The following is a 19,951-nucleotide window of genomic DNA, read 5'->3' as shown; positions in this document are numbered from 1 at the left end:
AGAATAGCTCAATTGGATAGGGTTTTTTTTTTGCAAACTGAAGAAAGTTGATCCTTGTTTTTGATGGATATCATTTCAGCTTGATGGCTAACCTTCACACGGACGATTCCTTCTCTGGTGTTCAGCTTCTCGATGAGGCCAAGTTTTTTCAGTTTTATAGCCTCCGTTCGAATTCCCCTAGCGTGTGGAGTTAGATGCTCATTAACGTAAATGCGGTTATTAGAATCGAAGCCCACATGTCGCAGAGAGAGATTGCGTTGTGTGATATATCGTCTATAGAACTCGAGCATTGAATTTTTCATGGCGAATTCGCACAGTATAGGTGGTGCAGTTCCGGGAGCGATTGGAGCCTTGGCTAGACGCTTGAGCTCTACTAATGGGCAAATACTAAAGTTCAGATGCTTAGTGACATTCTGAAAGATGTCAATTAAATTTTCTTTGGCTTCATAGGGGATTCCTGAGATGATGATTTCGCGACTTTTAGATAATCGCTCTAACGCTTCGGCTGACGAAAAAGCTTCATCACGAATTTTGTTTACTTCGACAGTAAGTGAGGTTATTTGAGCGAAACACTCACTTTGGAAGCTGGAAACTTCTTTTTCGATGATGTCGATCCTTTTCACGAGTTCGGAACGGGTGTTTTCCATCTTTTCTTCTAGTCGGGAATGGGAATCATTTATTTTAGCCTCAATTCTTTTCCACAATTCATCGAAACTGTTGATTGTCTCGGTTCCAGCCAGATTTATGTCTTCTCTAGAACGTTTTTTAGCCTGTGATTCGGAATCAACATGTAATGATGACGGTGTTGTTGAACGTGTTGATTTCGACATGTTGTTATCCAGATGTTTGTAGCTAAACCAATGTCGTTTCTGAAGGGATCGTTCCAGCAGACAATAACAAACAGCACCAAGAGACCACAGAAATACAGTTTTTTGTGGTTTTGTGGTCACGTACGGGCAAAACTTCAATCTTCCGGGGTATTTTGTTCACTCACGATAACGTTAAACGCGGAATACTTTCCGATGCGCGTAGATTTTGGGGGTAATTTACTGAAAAAATCTAGAGCACTTTAAGGCTGCTTTTAACTACACATCCCTTCAGGAGTGAATTTTGTGGTTTCGCGCCGTTTCTATTTCACCGAACGAAACGCTTTCAACACTTTTCTTCTACGTCTTCTTCAGATACTGCTTCGGACGTTTCTTCTATTATAATCCCCGGAGAAGTATACGGGGATCCCGGTTGAGCCCCCAGTTGTGACCGCCCGAGTAGACCCCGGTCACCTTGTAACCCTCTACGCAAATCTTTCACACAAAATACCCCTTCTTCAACCAAAAAACTTCAATTACTCAAACCCGTCGTCCGATCAAACTCCGAAAAACTCTTCGATATATAGCGATATGATTCCTTCGACCGATCACTTACCCGTCTCAGTAAGCACTGCCTCTCCTTGGTAGTTTCATTATTCACCTGCTTCTGTCCTTCACTAGGGTGGACCGTCACAAGCTCTTAAGACGGCTGAGTCTATAGAGGACAAACAAACAAAGAAACAAACAAACAAACAAACATACAGATAATTGCTTTTTATATATATAGACTAGCTGACCCGGTGTGCTTTGCTCCACCTGCCAAAATTCAATTAAATTTGTTAAAATAATTAAAACTCAGTTTTATTGCCTAGACAGCGTTTTAAACCAAATTATAACATAATTTTGAAGCGAATGCCTTCAAAAAAGAAAGAGCAGCACCTAAAGTTTCCAACTACAGTTCAAAGATCTGAAAATTTTACTCTGTTTTTATACCTACCTACCTACCTAAGGGTCCAGCGCCGATTGACCGGCGCATAGGGCTGAGATAAAAGATCTCCACTGCTGGCGATCCGGAGCCAGCGTCTTCACTTGCTGCCAGCCGAGGTTCTCGTCAACTGTGCGGATTTCAGCGGCTAGACTTCGCCGCCACGAGCTTTTGGGCCTGCCTCTTCTTCGATGCCCATCTGGATTCCAGTCAAGCGCCTCTCTGCAAATCTCGTTTTCATCTCTTCGCAGCGTGTGCCCAATCCATCTCCACTTACGTTCCCGAATCTCGATTTCTAGCGCCTTTTGATGACACCGGCGATGAAGTTCAACGTTTGAGATCCAGTTGCCAGGCCACCAAGCGCGGATGATGTTCCGCAGGCAGCGATTCACAAAAACTTGCAGTTTTCGCGTCGTCACCGCATATGTGCACCAAGTTTCACACCCGTACAGCAATACGGATTTGACGTTTGAGTTGAAGATTCGGATCTTAGTTCGTAGAGAGATCTGGCGTGACCGCCAGATGTTTCGGAGACTCGCAAACGCAAATCGGGCTTTTCTGATCCGGGTCTCGATGTCCTTCTTGGTCCCACCATCAGGCGTAATCTGGCTACCAAGATACTGGAAGCACTCCACTGTCTCAACCTGTTGTCCAGCTACCACGAAATTGGAACGATTTTCTGTATTGATTTCCATCGACTTGGTCTTTCCGACATTGATTTTGAGACCTGCTGCCTTGGAGCTTTCGGTGAGGTCGTCGAGTTTGCTCTGCATGTCTTGTTGTGTTTGGGCGAGCAAAACAATATCGTCTGCCAGGTCAAGGTCGTTCAGTTGCTCCATGGTTGAAGGATTCCACGGCAATCCTCGGTTTGGTCTACAGTCAATCGATCCAGTCAAGATCTCATCCATTACGATGAGAAAAAGCAGCGGTGACAAAATACATCCTTGTCTCACTCCAGCAGTTACCGGGATTGGTTCGGACAAGACACCGTCGTGCAAGACCTTGCACGAAAATGCCTCGTACTGTGCTTCGATGAGATGGACTAGTTTCTCTGGGACCCCTCGTCGTCTAAGAGCAGCCCAGATGTTTTCGTGGTTCAGTCGGTCAAATGCTTTTTCGAAATCAACGAACACCAGCAGAAGAGAGTCCTGGAATTCGTTGATTTGTTCCAGTATTATTCGTAGCGTTGTGATGTGGTCCACACATGATCGTCCGGACATCTGTTTTTATAAGCTTCAAAAAATTAATAAAGATGTCAAAATGTATGTTTTAATGATATCGACTTCCAGTCTCTTTCTTTCGAACTCTACCCAGAAATAAGGAAGGGTCTCAAATTTTTCGTATGCAAACAACCTCTCTTCCTTTTGCTCGATGAATTCTCAATTTATATCAACAAACTTGTATGGAAGCCCTGATAAGCTTTCAAGCTATTCAACGCAATTCATATGGAACGCCGTTTGTTCCTCCCATCTTAACACTGCAATGCGGACAGGTTTGTAACACTCATAAAAATATTTCTCGAACCCAACCTTCCTATGTTAAAATCATGTTAATAATGTTTTCGCCATGTACTAAATTTGTAGACATGACACATTACAACTTGAAGTAATGCCAAACAGTATCTGGCGCCTTTTTTACTGCAAATTACTATACTTTTAATTGTTTTAGCAAAAAGTGTAAATAAAATTCATATGGATAAGCTGTAACCCAGAGAATCAAGGAAGGAATGGTTTTTAAAAAGTGAAAAAAATATATTTAAATTTTGTTATTCAACTGAATCACAGCAATTTTCTCTCTTTTGTGATGAGGGTCCATTTAAAGATTTCAACTAACTGACCTTATCTTTTCATTAAGAATCGATTGAAAAGTAGATTTTTAAAAATTGAGTGGATCGAAAAAAAAAAATCTGTTCATGCTTCGATGGTGCTATGAATATTTTCTAGAAATTCATGCAAAAATCACAAAGAACCTTAAAATGTAGATTTTTGCGCCGAGAAGGTTAACAGTTATCAAAGTTTCTTTTGCTTCTGTTTTTTAATTTCTATCATCATTTCAATTCAGATACCCCGCTTAAGTGCAAACGGATTTCCCAATAGTTGAACTTTTATAAATCCAAGAAAAAATTAAAATCCTTAAAACAAATCAATTTTCGATTGTTGCATAACTGAATCAGTTCTCAACAAACTCTTGTTGGACGTAAAATATGCAAACATGTTAACAAAAAGATATTTCTAAGCTAACATTTGTCCCGTTTATTGAGGCAAGTGAAAACACAATGCTTTTTTAACTTATTCATAGATGCGAAACATAGTGTAAGCTTTGAAATGAATTAAATACTTGCTCCGGTTTGTTTTATCAAATTTTATTGATGAATCTGAATTATTTTTGCAATTTAAGTTTGTGTATGAATAGCCCAACAATTTATAGATCAAGAAATGATTTATTATTCTTTTTGTAAACGTTGAACATTGTGATCTTTCTTAACTAAAAACTATTCCGGAAAATGCATATCCTCATATTTTTTTTTTTTTAAAGTGGTTTATTTTATTGATAACTTCCACTTATGCTTGCAAAAAATCAAAAAGTTCTCTGCATTCGGACTTTGAAAACATCAATCCTTTATTTTAAAGGACAGGATGTGCATTGTCATCGGATTTTGTTGTTGATCTGAAAATTTATAAGGCGATTGATACATATTCAGTTAAGGGGGGAGTAAGGTCTAACGCTTTCAAAAAATCGATTTTTTTATTTTTTTATATTCTTATTGTATCAAGAATGTTATCAAGAATGTGCGTCAAATTTTCAAGTCAATCGAAGCAAAAATGTAGAAATTAAAGGCCTTTATCTCCTCTTATCTAATACTGCAGCACAGCAGAGCAGAAACTTCAAACGCGTTTTTCTCGAAAATACATTTTTAAAGTCGGTGGACATCGTCATTTGAAAACTACTTCACCGATTCTTTTCAAATTTGGAACATATTTTCAACATATAAAATACCAAACCCCAACGATTTTCTTTTTTTTTTACTTTGGGAAGATTTTACAGATAAAAAATAGCGGATTTTTTCGAGATTAATCGCTGTTTTTACTTCAAACAGCCACAAAAATTTCATAAAAAATTTTTTTAAGTTAAATAAAATCGTTGGAGTCCAGAAAAACATCTATTAAAAATATATTGCTCTGATTTTTTTACTTCAGATGATTCTGTGCTGAGATACAGTGTCCACCGCAAAGCCTGTTTTCTAAAAGGCATCCTCGAAAGTGCTCCGTCACCGGCTCATTTTTCAATATTTTTCTACGAAAAAATTACTAAATGTTCTTTTAACAATGCTTTGTACAGTCCCCCCACAATCATGGGTCACACACAATCATTAGTCACCGAGTATTTGAACAGCTGATTGCTGCTGAACTGAATGAAATTATTTCATATTATATTTTTTTAAATTATCGATAGTGTCATCAAAAAGCATTAAAAATATTATGTGTGGGCTTGATAACAGAAAATTGCTGTTTGAATAGTTTTTGTCATACGTTAAATTTTACCTGTTGAACTATCGCACAAATTTCCAATGTTGTAAGGTTGACATCTTGAACCGTTAAGCCCCTTATGCGGGTATTTCAAAAATTCCAACAAAATAAATAGGTCTCATATAAGCACAAAGGACGAGTTAACATTTTACAAATGAAACAGAGCGAATAAAATGTGAAATTTAAATCATATTTGCAAAATAAAATTGACCCATAATTGTTACAGCATCTACCAAATTTCACACAATCATGGGTCACTTTTTTGTTAGCAAAGCAAAACATTTCTTGGTTGCTATAGCTGTACCCAAATGCCCCTGGAATTTATACTATCAAAGAATGCCCCTGAATGTTTGCCAGAAACATGATGATTTCCATGTTGATTTTCGGGTGTTGCCATGGACTTCTATGTGACTAATAATTGTGAGCAATTTGACTAATAATTGTTACGGTCTTCAATATTGACCCATAATTGTGGTTTTGAAAAACGTTGACTGTTTTGGTAAATTACGTTATTTTTAAACAAGATTTCAATGAAAAACATATTTGAACTCAAAGAGTAAGCATTTAATGACTGAAATTCATGCAATGCTTGATATTTGGTCTACTAACACCCGAATAAAAGAACATTTTGTGGTGGAGGGATACGTTAAGTGACTAATGATTGTGGGGGGACTGTATAATGCAAAAAATTTTAATACATTTGTTTGAACGATAGCTCTAAAAAAATTCGTGAAAATTGTGTTTTTTTTACCCGTTAGACCCTACCCCCCCGCCCCCTCCCCCCTTTAAGAAAATGTTCAAAAAATGTTTTCGATCTATTTCTGTTGAAAACATCTTATTCTTTATTTCCGTTTTCGATATGCATCAAAACTATTGATTTTAAAATTGTATGTAGATCTTCCCACTTGTTTTTTCAAACGTCCGCAAACAGTCAAACCATTATTTCATACTTTTTTGACAACAATTGCTGCTTTAAATTACACGAAATCAGAAAAGTTTTAATTTTTCAAATCGTTTAAGATGGTTTTGATTCGATCGGCAAAATATCAATCTGGGTCACATCTAGGCGTCATTAATTAATATGTGGTGTAGTGATCTAGGAATAAAGAAGAAAAAATCACATCTAGGCTTCATAGCGCCACCACGTGTATTGACAGTATGCCTGGTTGAGAAATACGCGCCCAAATGTTCCCACTTATTAGTATGCTATGCCATGGTTACTATCCTATGGCGACGTTGGCTTGCGACGCCTCGATCATGGAGACGAAAAACAATTCCCCAAAGGAAAAAAAAATCTCGAAAAAATGGAAGCCATGACTTTAATTTCATTCAAATAACTACAAATTAAATTATTACGGTCAATTGATGCGACTTTCTGTTATTTTTATTCAATACTAGCTGATTTTATCCGGCCTTGCTCGGGTTCACATAAAATATAAGTGAAATAGTGAAATAAGTTGTAAGCTTGATATTCATCCTTATAAGAAATTTGTTTGTCTTTTTGAAGTTTTTATTGAGATTATTTACTGTGTTTACGTTTTCACTGTGTTTATTCGTTTCATCTCGTCTTATATTTTTTATCTTCAAATTATAAATTTGTTATTTATTTTTCCCATCCCCAATCTAAAAAAAAATCTCTAACTTTTCAAAATGATTCCCTGTACAATGCTATATTCAAGTATATCTACTAAGAAATTTCTCAATAGACTTCTGAATCTTGTTGAACCATGATAAATACTCACTTTTCATGTTTTCAATTGTATGTTAGCCTTTTTTTGCTTTTTTAATTTCACACGGTTTTATGAATACTTGTTCTCAAATGTTAAAAGTTCCACTCATAGTTTTTTGATGTTATCGAAAATAAATCATCTTAACCGAATTTACCATTATGATGTTAGATATGAAAAAGGTTTTATTTGAGTTTTATTTCAATGTTTCGATTCTTGGGCACAATCATCCTATTAATTATTGTGAAGAGTGATCAATGTTAAAAATTTTAGTTATCATTTGTTTGAATTCGCAGCACCAAAAGGTTCTACATTAAGTATTCTCAAAATTGGATGGTAGAATTGAACTCATTGATAACGAAAAAAAAATTCAAAAATTATAAAATTGGCCAATGATTTTGAAATGTATAAAACCAAAAATCTCCATTATCTTTAAAATTTTCAATTCCCCCGTTTAAATTCCCCGACGGCTAATAAAGCGTTGAAATCGAAGCCTTCAACTTTTAAATTTGACTCTTATTTTCCTTTTTTCTCTATATGGAATTCAAAAATATGAAAATTGTTTGTTCTTAAAAGCTGGAATTCATGAAAATCTGCCCAATAGTTTTTCAGCACTCAGTCCAAATAGTTATTCAGCTGAAGAAGTTAATTCACTGTTCCCTGTTCCCAGTTCATTGTATATTCTTGTTAGGCACAATTTTTCCGTATGTTTGGATAACGTGCCGCTATTAAGCCTACCCTCATTCTGAGACTCTCGAAGCCCCCACCACTTTGAAAACCACTACAATTCTATTCAATAAATACTTAACAGGCTAGTTGTTATTTTTTTTTCAATCCAAAATGTGAGTTCATTATTGCATCAAAGAATCTCGTACCAGTACCACGTGCTTTTAGCAGTTGAATGTACAAAAAACACCCGCCAAAATTTCCCCTTTCAAATCTTTAAGCCCAGCAAGCTTTGATTTGCTTTCCAGTACACGTAACTCTGGACGGTCGTTTCTAATGCCCGACCCATATGGTGATGGTGAAAATAACCGCCAAGGGGAAAAAAGTCGGTTGACAAAATGGGTGCCATGACTTTTGGTTCGAAGGAATAAAATAGAAAGCTGTATGCGAGAGTCCCTTTTCTTAGGTGGGAGGGGCTTGGAACTATTACTAAAACCTTACCCCGGTCCAACTACATCTCTGTACCAAGTTTCAGGCTGATCGGTTAAGCGGTGTGGATTTGTATAAGGTGCATACAAACAAACATATATAGTCCAACTCATCTTTATATATTAGACTAGCTGATTTTACCCGGCCTTGCCCGGGTTCACATAAAATATAAATCGAAATGGGTCGTTTAACTTTTTGAAATTTTGAATGCTTTTTGTACATCATTATAACAAATTGGACCATGTTTGGCCATGTGAGCTTTGTAAGTTTTGTTAGTCTTCTTAAAGTTTTAATTAGGATTATTAGAAAAGTTTATCGGTTTCATACTATTGAATAACTAATAGTTTTTAGGTTTGCTAATAGAAATTTGAAATAATTTCCTTAGAATGCTTATCCATTCTATCACGATAAACATTTCAATCTAAGGTTGCCAGGTTTCCCGGATTTATCCGGATTTGCTAGAACATTTGAATCGAAATTTGAGGTAATTCCGGTTTGGCCCGGTTTCCAGGATTCTGTTGCAAAAAGCCCGGATTTATTCACATCATTTTTAAAACGTAACATAAACTGTGATTTTATTATTATAATTTTTCATTTTTACGTTCAAAAAGATGATTTAAATGGCAAGTTTTAGAAATAATCATGACTCGTGTTTGGAAATCTGCTGATGTGGTTTGTTGAAAAAAAAAATATTGCAAGTGTATATCGTTATTTTTACTGAATAATTCCGCGGTTTTGACCAAGTTTGCCCGGATATTGCCAGGATATCGGTTTGAACATTTTGAAATCAAATGCTGGCCAGGTTTTTTGATAAAATTGGCTGGATTTATCCGGTCCCGATACGGAAATTCAGGCAACCTTATTATACCATTTTTTAGGAAGCTTGAATTGAATTACCATTTTTAATCATTTTTTTATCTTTTCCATGGGTTATCTAGTGAAAATCCTATGTATTAAGCTTTTAAAAAAATGTTAACGACCTCTTTTCAAGATCTCCCCGTAGAATGGAATACCCATTTAAGTTTTATTTTGTACTTAGAAATTTCCGAATAGATTTCCACTGAAACCGCTGCATGTTTTCAATGTGCTTTTTAAGATTTCTTATAATTATATGGTAGAATTGAATACATCGAAGATCAATAATAACTTAAAATTTAAAAATCTACAAATGAAATTGAATTATACAAATTAATGTATCCATACTTCACACTGCATATTCTAGTAGACTCTCAACCACTGTTCTTCTCAATTATATTTCTAACAGGCGAGTAGTTTTTTTAATCCTAAATGAAGGCTCATTATTGCAATCAAAATGCCTCGCACCGGTACAACGTGCTTTGAACAGTAGAAGGAAAAAACACCCGCTAAAAATTCTCCATTCAAATTTTTTATGCTCAGCAAGCTTTGATTTGCTTTCCAGTACACGTGAACTTTGGATGGTTGTTTCTAATGCCCAGCCCATGCGGTCATGGTGAAAACAACCCCGCCAAAGGAAACGAAAATCGGCTGGCAAAATGGGTGCCATGACTTTTGGTTCGTGCGATAAAAAACGAAAGTTGTATGGGAGGGTCCCTTTTCTTAGGTGGGAGGGGCTCAAAACTATTACTAAATCCTTACCGTGGTCCAAACATATAACTGTACCAAATTTCAGGCTGATCGGTTTAGCGGTGTGGATTTGTATAAGGTGCGTACAAACATATATAGTCCAACTCGTCTTTATATATTAGATAAACCGATTCGCATGCCTACAGAATATTCTAAAAATAATTTCATTTGAATCGTTTGGGCCATTTCGGAGGAGTAGTACTACAAACACCGTTACAAGAGAATTTTATACTATAAATAACCCTTCATTCTCCGCTACTTCTTTTTTTTATATTTTTTCTACTCAAGAAAGCTTTCGTAGCTAGCCATTGGTACTGTTACAAGATACTATCTCAAGATACAAGATACAAGTATCTATCTAGCGGAGCTAAATTAATAGCGCCCAGAGATGAAAATATAGGTGTCTTGGGCAACGTTGTTAATTCGCATATTTTTATTTAAAGTATAAAGTCTCGTCGAGAGGTTAAAAAATAACGCGATAAAAATAATATCATTTTTGTTGATCAGTTTCAAGTGAATTATTTTTCAAATTATACGTATCTACTATCTTATCTATCCTATCTATCTTACGCTCACTGGAGAAGGTAGTATGTTGCTATCGAAATACCGGTATATGAACTCTTCATTTACCGTGGTTGAATTAAAAAGAATCTTTCGATTTCTTTGATTCAGTTGAATCATTCAACCAAGTAGGCTCGCAACACAACAGAGCTATCTTATACGTTCTAAGTTTGAAATTGTAGTACTTGGACATGTTTTGCAAAGTTATGTACTTTGTTGAGATAAGCAATTTTGTACGAAAAAATTAAAGCTCTAAAATGCTAAACAAAAAAGTTATCATTTTTATCTTGCTATTGGTGGACCCCCCAACTTTATATTTTATATCAAAATATGCGTCTTTCCGGATCGGAGCGTTCCTCACAAACGGATCGATTACTGTACCTACTATTTGATTATTCATTTTTAAGTTCGTATTTCTTAATAAATTTAAACCAATTTTTCGTGTTGAATACAATCTTTTGAAAATATATCCTAAAATCATTAAAATGATGATTATGATTTTAAAAATCCTTTAGCGCCAAAATAATAAACTTACTTTCATCGAGGGTTTAAATCTTGAACTTGCATCAAAATCTAGTGAACTTTGCTTACGATTACCAGAAGTTATTTCGCACGTATCCGAGCTGGGCAAATCCGGGCTGTTTTATTTAAAATCTGGCAGAACTCGCACATTCTATTTCCATATTTTCAAACAAAATTCCGGTCACTATTTGGGAATTTATTTATTTTTTTTATAATTATATTTATATTTGACAAAAATCCAAGAACTATTCAACAATAACTAAGAAAAAAAATTGAATAATCCAATCGCATAAATCGTATTTTCAAAGGTAAAAGTAAAAGATTAAAATTTTGCAGCACAAATCGGATTTATGATAACTTGATCCAATTCCAGTGGATGAATTTTTTAGTGAAAAATGAAATATAATTCTACCAAATTTTTTTACATTTTCAGCTGAACTGTGCAAACGAACTGACTTTGTTAAAATTTTAAAATCGAACAAACAACAAACAACCAGAATTATCATCCTGCAATCTCTTGCAAATAAAATGCTTACCGAAATAATCATCTTGATAATTTTATTTTGATCGTGGAACGATTTACGTGCTGAGTCTGAGCCTGAATTTGGAACTTGAATCAAAAATATGAATTTTATTTCTATTATGTATTTCTATTCCGATTTGCAAATCTAAATAAAAAAATAAAAAATTTAAATTTTAAATTATGAATCTATATCGCTATTTTGAAGCTTTGTTATGGTTAACTGAGCATGAAATTCGAATCTGCATATGTATGTTGGTAATCCACCATGGATGCACGGATTCACCGCAGTTTCTGCCTAAGTTGTGCTCACATGTATTCTTTAGATTATTAAGTTCCACAAATCTCCAATGCAGCGCGTACACTATACCCGGACCCCATGGCTTCGTATGAACTGTTATGTAGTGAATGTATTGCGTGTGTTTATGTACCTAGGTATATTTTGGAAGATCGAGTCAATTAGGTGGGCTAGTTTACTTACAGGTATTCCGGCACCCGTGTATATACCTGACCAGCTGGCAACTGATTGAACATTCCTACTATATAAACAGTTATAGGATGAAACGCATCTTACCTGTCGGCCCAATTATAGGATTCGAACTCAAAAGTTTTTTTTGCCGATACCGGGAATCGAACCCAGTACGCTTGGCATATGAATACCTGACTCGCGCCAGCCTATCCGCTAGACCACATTGGCGCTATTAGCATGAAATTCGAATCTGAATATGGTAATAAAAATCTAAATTTGTTTCATATTCGGAAAAATATTAACTAAATGTAAAAAATGCGTATCGAAAATCATGAATCAAATTTTGAAGGAAATGTAAAACCAAATTTAAACGACGATCTCAAACACAGATTTTTATTTCAGTTTTTAATGATAATTCGAACCAAAATTCAATAATCCTAAACTGGATACATAATTCAAAAATTGAAAACACAAATACTATTTCGATTTTGATAGTTAGGAACCAGAATTTTTCACGAAAAAAATCCGCCATTTTTTATCTGTAAAATCTCCCAAAGTAAAAAAAAAAGAAAAACGTTGGGGTCTGGTATTTTATATGTAGAAAATATGTTCCAAATTTGAAAAGAATCGGATAAGTAGTTTTCAAATGACGATGTCCACGGACTTTAAAAATGTATTTTCGAGAAAAACGCGTTTGAAGTTTCAGCTCTTGCTTACTTGCAGTATTAGATAGGAGGAGATAAAGGCCTATAATTTCTACAGTTTTGCTTCAATTGACTTGAAAATTTGACACATCAATCTTGAAATGTTTTACAATAAGAAAATAAAAAAATAAAAAAGTAGATTTTTTTGAAAGTGTCAGTGTTATTAGCTGTTTAAAAGGGGTCTTCTGGTATTGATAAACAATAAATTCAATTGACATCACTGTTGAGTGTCTACCGAGGTATTGCATGACTACTATACTATACTACTACTAAAGGGTGATACGGTCAAAATTTGGTCAATATCAACTTGACGTATTTATTTCAATTTTGCATTTAAAAAACCTGAACACCCCTCATTTTAAAGGTGTGTGTGTAGAATGTTGCTCCTATTTTGATTTTGGAATTCACTCTTCAGTTGTCAAAATGCCGTCCAAGGAAGAAGAGTAGCGTATCAAAATTTTGCTCGCGCATCGCGAAAATTCGAGCTACTCGCACGCAAAGCTGGCAAAATCGCTAAAAGTTGCCAAATCAACCGTTACAAATGTAATTAGGGGAACGTTTGTCGACAGCTAGGAAGTCTGGATCGGGGGGAAATCGAAAATCAGAAACCGCTGAGACGACAAAGAGAGTTGCCGGTAGTTTCAAGCGAAACCCTAACCTCTCTCTCCGAGATGCCGCAAATAAAGCTTAGTTCTTTTAGAAATGGGACAGTTACAAATGCCTGTATCTCAAAAACCATTCGTTTGAACGAAATACTTTCTATGAAGGAAAAGTAGGCAATGTTATGATATTTCATGAAAAAATTTGAAAAAAAATATTTACCGTTTTTTGTAAAAGAAATTTCTACTTTATTCTTGGTGTCTCCCATTGGCCGGCGCACACTTTTTTCTGTCATGGTATTGATCAGTTTCTCCAACTTATACTTTGTAAAATCTATATTTTAGGTGGCTTCACCTTCCTTCTTCAATTTCTGATACTTTTTGGTCCAATACTTCTCTGGAAACTGGAAACTGGAAGCATTTTAGTGGATACAGTTGTTTCGAAATGAACAAATTTGGTTATTTTTTATCACATTTTTGAACGTTTTTTTTTCGGTACCGGTTTAACAGCTTAAGAGCTTTGGAACTATCAAAAAATGGCTGTTTGAGGTTGGATTTCAATGAGTCATCACTAGGCAACACTTTCAGCTTATCGGAGAAAATTGTTTTGGACATTTCAGCGATCTACCCTTAGCTTTTCGTTTATTGAAAATTAAAAATGCTGGTATGAGACTTGCATTCCTTGATGATCCTTAACCGTTGTTGCCGATCATCTGCTTCACTCCAATGCTTGATTTGAACTTTGTGGACATTATTGACAGTGTTTGCATACTTATCCACCACATAAACTCAGTAATTCTTTGAATAATCAACGGTTTTTTCAGCTATCAATTTGATAATGACGAATTTTAAAGGAATCTGTGCAAAAATTTTTTTTTCTTTTTCTCAAGCATCGTACATATCTCAAAAACGCGTAAATTTTAAATTTTGAAAAAAATAGGTCGAATAGTACTTTTTACAGGCAACAAAATGCTGTTCAAATTTTTAATATCCAATAACTAGTTAACGAGCTATTAGCAAATGAAAGTGTCCCATTTCTAAAAGAACTAAGCTTTAAGCTGGGCGTATCGTCTACAATCGTGCATCAAGCCAAAAAACGAACCGGACTATCGACTTACAAGAAGGTAGTGACTCCAAATCGCGATGATAAACAAAATACGACGGCCAAAGCGCGATCTCGGAGGCTGTACACGATGCTGACGAAGTTTGATTGCGTGGTAATGGACGACGAAACCTACGTCAAAGCCGACTACAAGCAGCTTCCGGGACAGGAATTTTATACTGCAAAAGTAAGAGGAAAGGTAGCAGATATTTTCAAGCACATGAAACCGTCAAAGTTCGCGAAGAAATATCTGGTTTGGCAAGCCATTTGTACCTGTGGCTTGAAAAGCAGCATTTTCATAGCTTCCGGGACTGTCAACCAAGAAATTTACGTGAAAGAGTGTTTGAATAAACGTCTGCTGCATTTCCTGAAGAAACGCGGTTGTTCCGTACTGTTTTGGCCGGATTTGGCCTTTTGCCATTACGGTGAAAAGGCCATGGAGTGCTACGCCGCCAACAACGTGCAGGTGGTTCCCAAGGACAAGAACCCTCCCAACACGCCAGAGCTCTGCCCAATTGAGAAATACTGGGCTATTGTCAAGCGGAACCTAAAGAAGACCAAAAAAACTGCTAAGGACGAGCAGCAGTTCAAGGCAAACTGGCTTTGTGCGGCGAAGAAGATGGACAAGGTGGCTGTACAAAATCTGATGGCAGGGGTTAAGCGTAATTTTATACTAATTAAACTTGAAAAAGAAATTTAATTTGATTAAAAAAAATCGATTTCACCGATTCACACGCATTTTCCCTTGATCAAATTTTGACCGTATCACCCTGTACTACCAGACAAGGCCGTGCGAACGGGGGGGTTTTAGGGATTTAACACCACCCCCCCCCCCCCCCCCATGAAGATTTTTTCCAAGTAAAATTTTCGAAGAAGTAAAGAGAAACTCAATTTCAGTCTCAATTTAATTTTGTGTTTTTTGTTCTTCTTAGTGCTCAACATCACATTCAAAAACGTTTTGATAAATTACACAAGGCCCCGAAATAAACATCCTTCGAGGTGCAAAGAATTTAAAAGCTTATTTTCGACCAATTTAGGTGCCCTGGATCTAAAGATGCAGTTTTACTATACGCTTTTGTTTTTTGAATAACTTTTGCAAGTATTTAAAAATCATTTTAGAAATTTCTGCATTTTGACAAAACTTCAAAACAAAAACAAGAGATCTAAAAATCAAGGTTTAAATCAACTTTCAACTTTCGTCAAGACTTCAAGTAATTTTGAATTCTGCGATAAAGTAATATAGGTTTTCAATTTGTGTACCTTTCCTCATTTTTATTGAAGTTTTAAGCCAAATTTAATTTTCAAAACAAGCAAAATTCCAATAAACTGTAGAATTTAACTTTCCTATAAATAACTTTTTAGAATTTCACTTTTTTAGATTATGTTTTATCATTTTTGAAAGATTATTCCTTCCTTCCTTTGAAAGATTCGTCCTTCAATGAAATGGGAATATTAAACAAATTCAGAATCAGATTTTTTTTCTGTAGCCGTAGATGTGTTACTTCATTAGTTATCAATGATTGATTTCGCTTAAAACTGATGTATTTTAAAGCTTATAAACTCCATATCACCAAAACGCAAGGTGATAGACAAAATTTGAAAAAAGATTCGAGTTCAGGACGTATAAATCTACAAAATCAATCATTCAATCATAGGCATCAAAATGCTGTTCCTTCAAGTTGTCAATTAAATTCGTCATGTTCCTGCTACGAATTCATCGCCTTAACAGAAACATGGCTAAACGACCGCACCTTATCCAGTCAAATTATCGGCCCAGACTATGTAGTGTTTCGTTGCGATCGAAGCCCCCTGAACAGCAAAAAATCAACCGGAGGCGGAGTTTTACTTGCTGTAAAGTCCAGATTCACGGCTCAGCTGATCGAAGACAGTTCCTGGAACGATTTGGAACTTCTTTGGGCTCGCATTGATCTCGGTGACCGGAAACTGTACCTATGCGTAGTGTACGTGCCTCCTGACCGCTCTACTGACCTCGTTGTAGCTGAGTCTTTCTCGCACTGCCTCTCCAAAATAAGCTCAATCTGCTCTCCCGAAGATGACATACTTGTTATCGGTGATTTCAACATGCCTGGCTTGAAATGGTGCCCCTCCCATGGTGCCTTTTTGTTCCCAGATCCTATGCGCTCCTATTTCTCGGCTCCTTCCAACATCTTTCTAGACTCTTTGAGCACCGCGACTCTTCGCCAGATCAACAGCTTCGAAAACGAAAACGGTCGTAGGCTAGACCTCTGCTTCATAAACGAAGGCTTCAGGAATCCGACTATAGATTTAGCTCCCGCCCCTCTCGTCAAAGTTGTTTCCCATCATCCAGCTTTAGTGGTCTCAATCGATGTCACTGACATTAACGCCCCCGTAGAGGAAACTGCTTCTTTCTACCAGGACTTCAAAAACGTCGACTACGAAGCTATCTCACTTGTCCTGGATTCTATCGAATGGGAGAATGAGCTCGATCTTTCTAATCCCAATGCTGCCGCTGCGACTTTCTCAAACATACTGAACTACATAATCGATCGTCATGTTCCGAAACGAAGCTTACCGTCCAACCCACGAGCTCCCTGGGTCACTAATCAACTGCGACAATTGAAGACGGCTAAAAACCGTGCTCTTCGAAACTTCAGCAAGCGCAAGTCCCTCTGCACAAAAGAAGAATACCGCAAGCTAAACACGGCATACAAAAAAAGCAGCAGGCGTTGCTACCAGAACTATCTTCACCGGCTACAGCGCAATTTTAAGACCAACCCGAGATCTTTCTGGAAGTACGTCAAAAATCAGCGGAAAGAATCCGGGCTTCCGTCTCAAATGTTCTTGAAAGACCACACAGCGAACACCGATCAAATATGTAATCTTTTTGCTGAGAAATTTTCAAGCGTTTTCTCAACGGGATCCATTTCCTCAGAACAACTGGATACGGCTGTAAGAAATATTTCACCTCTCGATTCTTCCTTAAGCCGTATTTCATTCGATGACGCAGCCATTCTGAAGGCGACAGCCAAGCTTAAAAATTCATCATCTACGGGTCCGGACGGAATACCAGCTATTTTCTTGAAACGTTTCATGCCACATCTACTGACTCCCATTAGGCATATTTTTCGAACTTCGCTGGACTTCGCAATCTTTCCCTCGCTTTGGAAGGAAGCTTACATGTTTCCTGTTCACAAAAAGGGAGATAAGAAAGATATAGACAACTATCGTGGAATTTCAGCTCTTTGTTCGATAGCCAAACTGTTCGAATCGGTTGTTCTGGATCCGATTTTCTCGTCCTCGAAGCAATACTTTTCCAACGATCAACACGGATTCTTGCCAAAACGATCAACGACAACAAATTTGTTGACTTTCACATCATTCGTGCAAGATAGCTTTGCCATGAAGTCCCAAACTGACGCCATCTATACTGATCTGTCTGCTGCTTTCGACAAAGTAAATCACGATATTGCAATCGCAAAACTCGAACGCTTAGGATTCGGTGGATCCCTCCTGGACTGGTTTCGGAGCTATTTAACAGGACGAAAGTTATCAGTGCAAACTGGAAATTACTTTTCAAGACAGTTCTCCGCTTGCTCAGGTGTGCCCCAGGGAAGCCACTTGGGACCGATAATTTTTGTCATCTATTTTAACGATGTACTCACTCTCTTGGACGGTCCAAAACTTGCGTATGCCGACGACCTCAAACTTTTCCACACCATCAATGGCCAAGACGATATCGATCTCTTGCAAAGGCAGTTCAACACCTTCGCTCACTGGTGTGACACCAACTGCTTGCCTCTGAACCACAGCAAATGTGCGGTCATTTCATTTTCTCGCAAGCGGAACCCTCTTTGCGCAGAGTACACTCTCGGGAACGAAACCATTGCCCGGGTGGAACACATCAACGATTTGGGAGTTATCCTAGACCATCGGCTGGAGTTTAAGACTCATACGAATTACATCGTTGATAAAGCATCTAGAAGTCTTGGCTTCTTATTTCGCGTAACAAAGGAGTTTAAAGATGTGTACTGCCTGAAAAGCCTGTATTGCAGCATAGTCCGCTCAACTCTCGAATATGCATCTGCAGTTTGGTGCCCATTTTACCAGAACGGAGCTGAACGAATAGAGGCTATCCAGCGGCGCTTCATACGGTATGCCCTGCGACACTTGAACTGGTTAGATCCGTTTCGTTTACCCAGTTACGAAAACCGTTGTCGCCTAATTGATTTAGACACGCTTCAAAATCGTCGAAACGCTGCACGTGCTTTAATCGTAGCAGATCTCCTTGCGTCGAGGATCGACTCTCCTACGCTGCTGGAGGCTATTCCCCTCAGTGTGCGGCCCCGAGGATTAAGGAACCAAAATCTGCAGCTCTATGTTCCCATCCGGCTAGATAACTACGGAGCCAACAGCGCTCTAATTGGAATTTTGAGAACTTTCAACTGCTTCGCTGAGTACTTTGACTTCGACGTTTCAAGAGCTACTTTCCGAAGAAAAATTTTAATGGTTTCGAGAACTTTGTAGTTTTAAGTAGTTTTTAATTTATTATTTTATTAGGCTATCATTAGGATCAACATGTGATCCGTTGATGTTTTACACAAATAAACAAATAAACAAATAAACAAATTCTTTTTAAAATGATTGGACGAGTTTTATAAAAAAAAAGCCCTTCTAAAATATTAGGAAATTAATCTTTTTTTTCTTCATATTTTGATTTATCTTCAAATAAATTTAACGAATTCTAAAGAAAAACTATTTAAATTTTACGAAATATTTTTCATAAGTTTCTCTTTGTTTTTCAAATCTGAATTTTTGTGTTCTAAAAACATAATCTACTGCTTTTGAAACTAAATTTTTAATAAGAAAAACACAGTTTCTATCTCCTGTCATTTTCAGGACTCAATATTGCAATTGATTGCGACAAAATATTCAAATCTTAAATTTTTTAACTTCGATTGAAAATTTTTAAAAGTTTATCTAATTTTAATTATATTAAATAATGTTTTTTAATCGATCATGAATTTTAATTTATCTTATCTATATTTGATTTCATTCGAAGTACCAACTTTAAAGTAAAATTTTAATGCGCAATTTTAACTTAATTTGTATTATCTTTTTGGTTTGAATATTTACAAAAAAAACTTGAAATTCATTATTTTTATTTAATCAGTTTTTTATTGATCATTTCCCAATCTGTAATTTGTTAGTATAACTGAACATGTTGTATTCTAAATTTATGTAAAAAGTTATTATTTTGAACTTCAGAACTTTTTTGCCTTTTGTTTGAATTACTAAATGAATTTAATATAGAAAAGGGATTTATTTATTAAATATTTTCTTCTTTTCATCTTCAATTCAATTATCTACTATTGAAGTTAAAAATGTTTTTTTCCTAATCAAGAATTCACATTGCTAATCGGGATAATTTTTTTCCCGAATTCAAGATACCTACTACAGTGGATTTTTTAAATCAATACTTCTATTAAAAATGAAGAAAAGAAGTGTGAAATAAGATGAATTATCAATAAAAATCATTTAAAAAATTTTTAACAATTTTTAATCCTGGTTAATTTTAAATGTGATCTGACATTTATTGAAAAATTTAATTTATTATATTTTGAGCTTGTGTGATATTTATAAGTAAGAAAATAGTTCAGAAATCAATTCACCTATTTCTTTTGTATATT

The 19,951-nt window shown here is 36.1% G+C and overlaps 1 protein-coding gene across 1 annotated transcript; it reads left to right on the top strand.

Moving 5' to 3' along the window:
* Positions 1 to 842: 842 nt before the first annotated feature.
* LOC129743557 (uncharacterized) lies at positions 843 to 18,661 on the top strand. The gene is made up of 4 exons (XM_055735593.1): positions 843 to 1,041; positions 16,060 to 17,508; positions 18,352 to 18,415; positions 18,496 to 18,661. The coding sequence occupies exons 1-4, from the start codon at positions 843 to 845 to the stop codon at positions 18,659 to 18,661; spliced, it is 1,878 nt and encodes a 625-aa protein (XP_055591568.1).
* The last annotated feature ends 1,290 nt before the right edge of the window (positions 18,662 to 19,951 follow it).

Source organism: Uranotaenia lowii, chromosome 2 (assembly GCF_029784155.1).
Source record: "Uranotaenia lowii strain MFRU-FL chromosome 2, ASM2978415v1, whole genome shotgun sequence".
NCBI lineage: Eukaryota > Metazoa > Arthropoda > Insecta > Diptera > Culicidae > Uranotaenia > Uranotaenia lowii.
The sequence above is the reverse complement of the archived record's forward strand: the minus strand, read 5'-3'. Positions and strand labels throughout refer to the sequence as shown.

Coding starts and splice junctions, on each gene's coding strand:
- LOC129743557 (XM_055735593.1), top strand. CDS start 843: ATGTTTGTAGCTAAACCAATGTCGTTTCTGAAGGGATCGTTCCAGCAG. Junction 1,042..16,059: donor GATGCGCGTAGATTTTGGGG/GTAATTTACTGA, acceptor TTATCGGCCCAG/ACTATGTAGTGTTTCGTTGC. Junction 17,509..18,351: donor TCGTGGAATTTCAGCTCTTT/GTTCGATAGCCA, acceptor ATGCATCTGCAG/TTTGGTGCCCATTTTACCAG.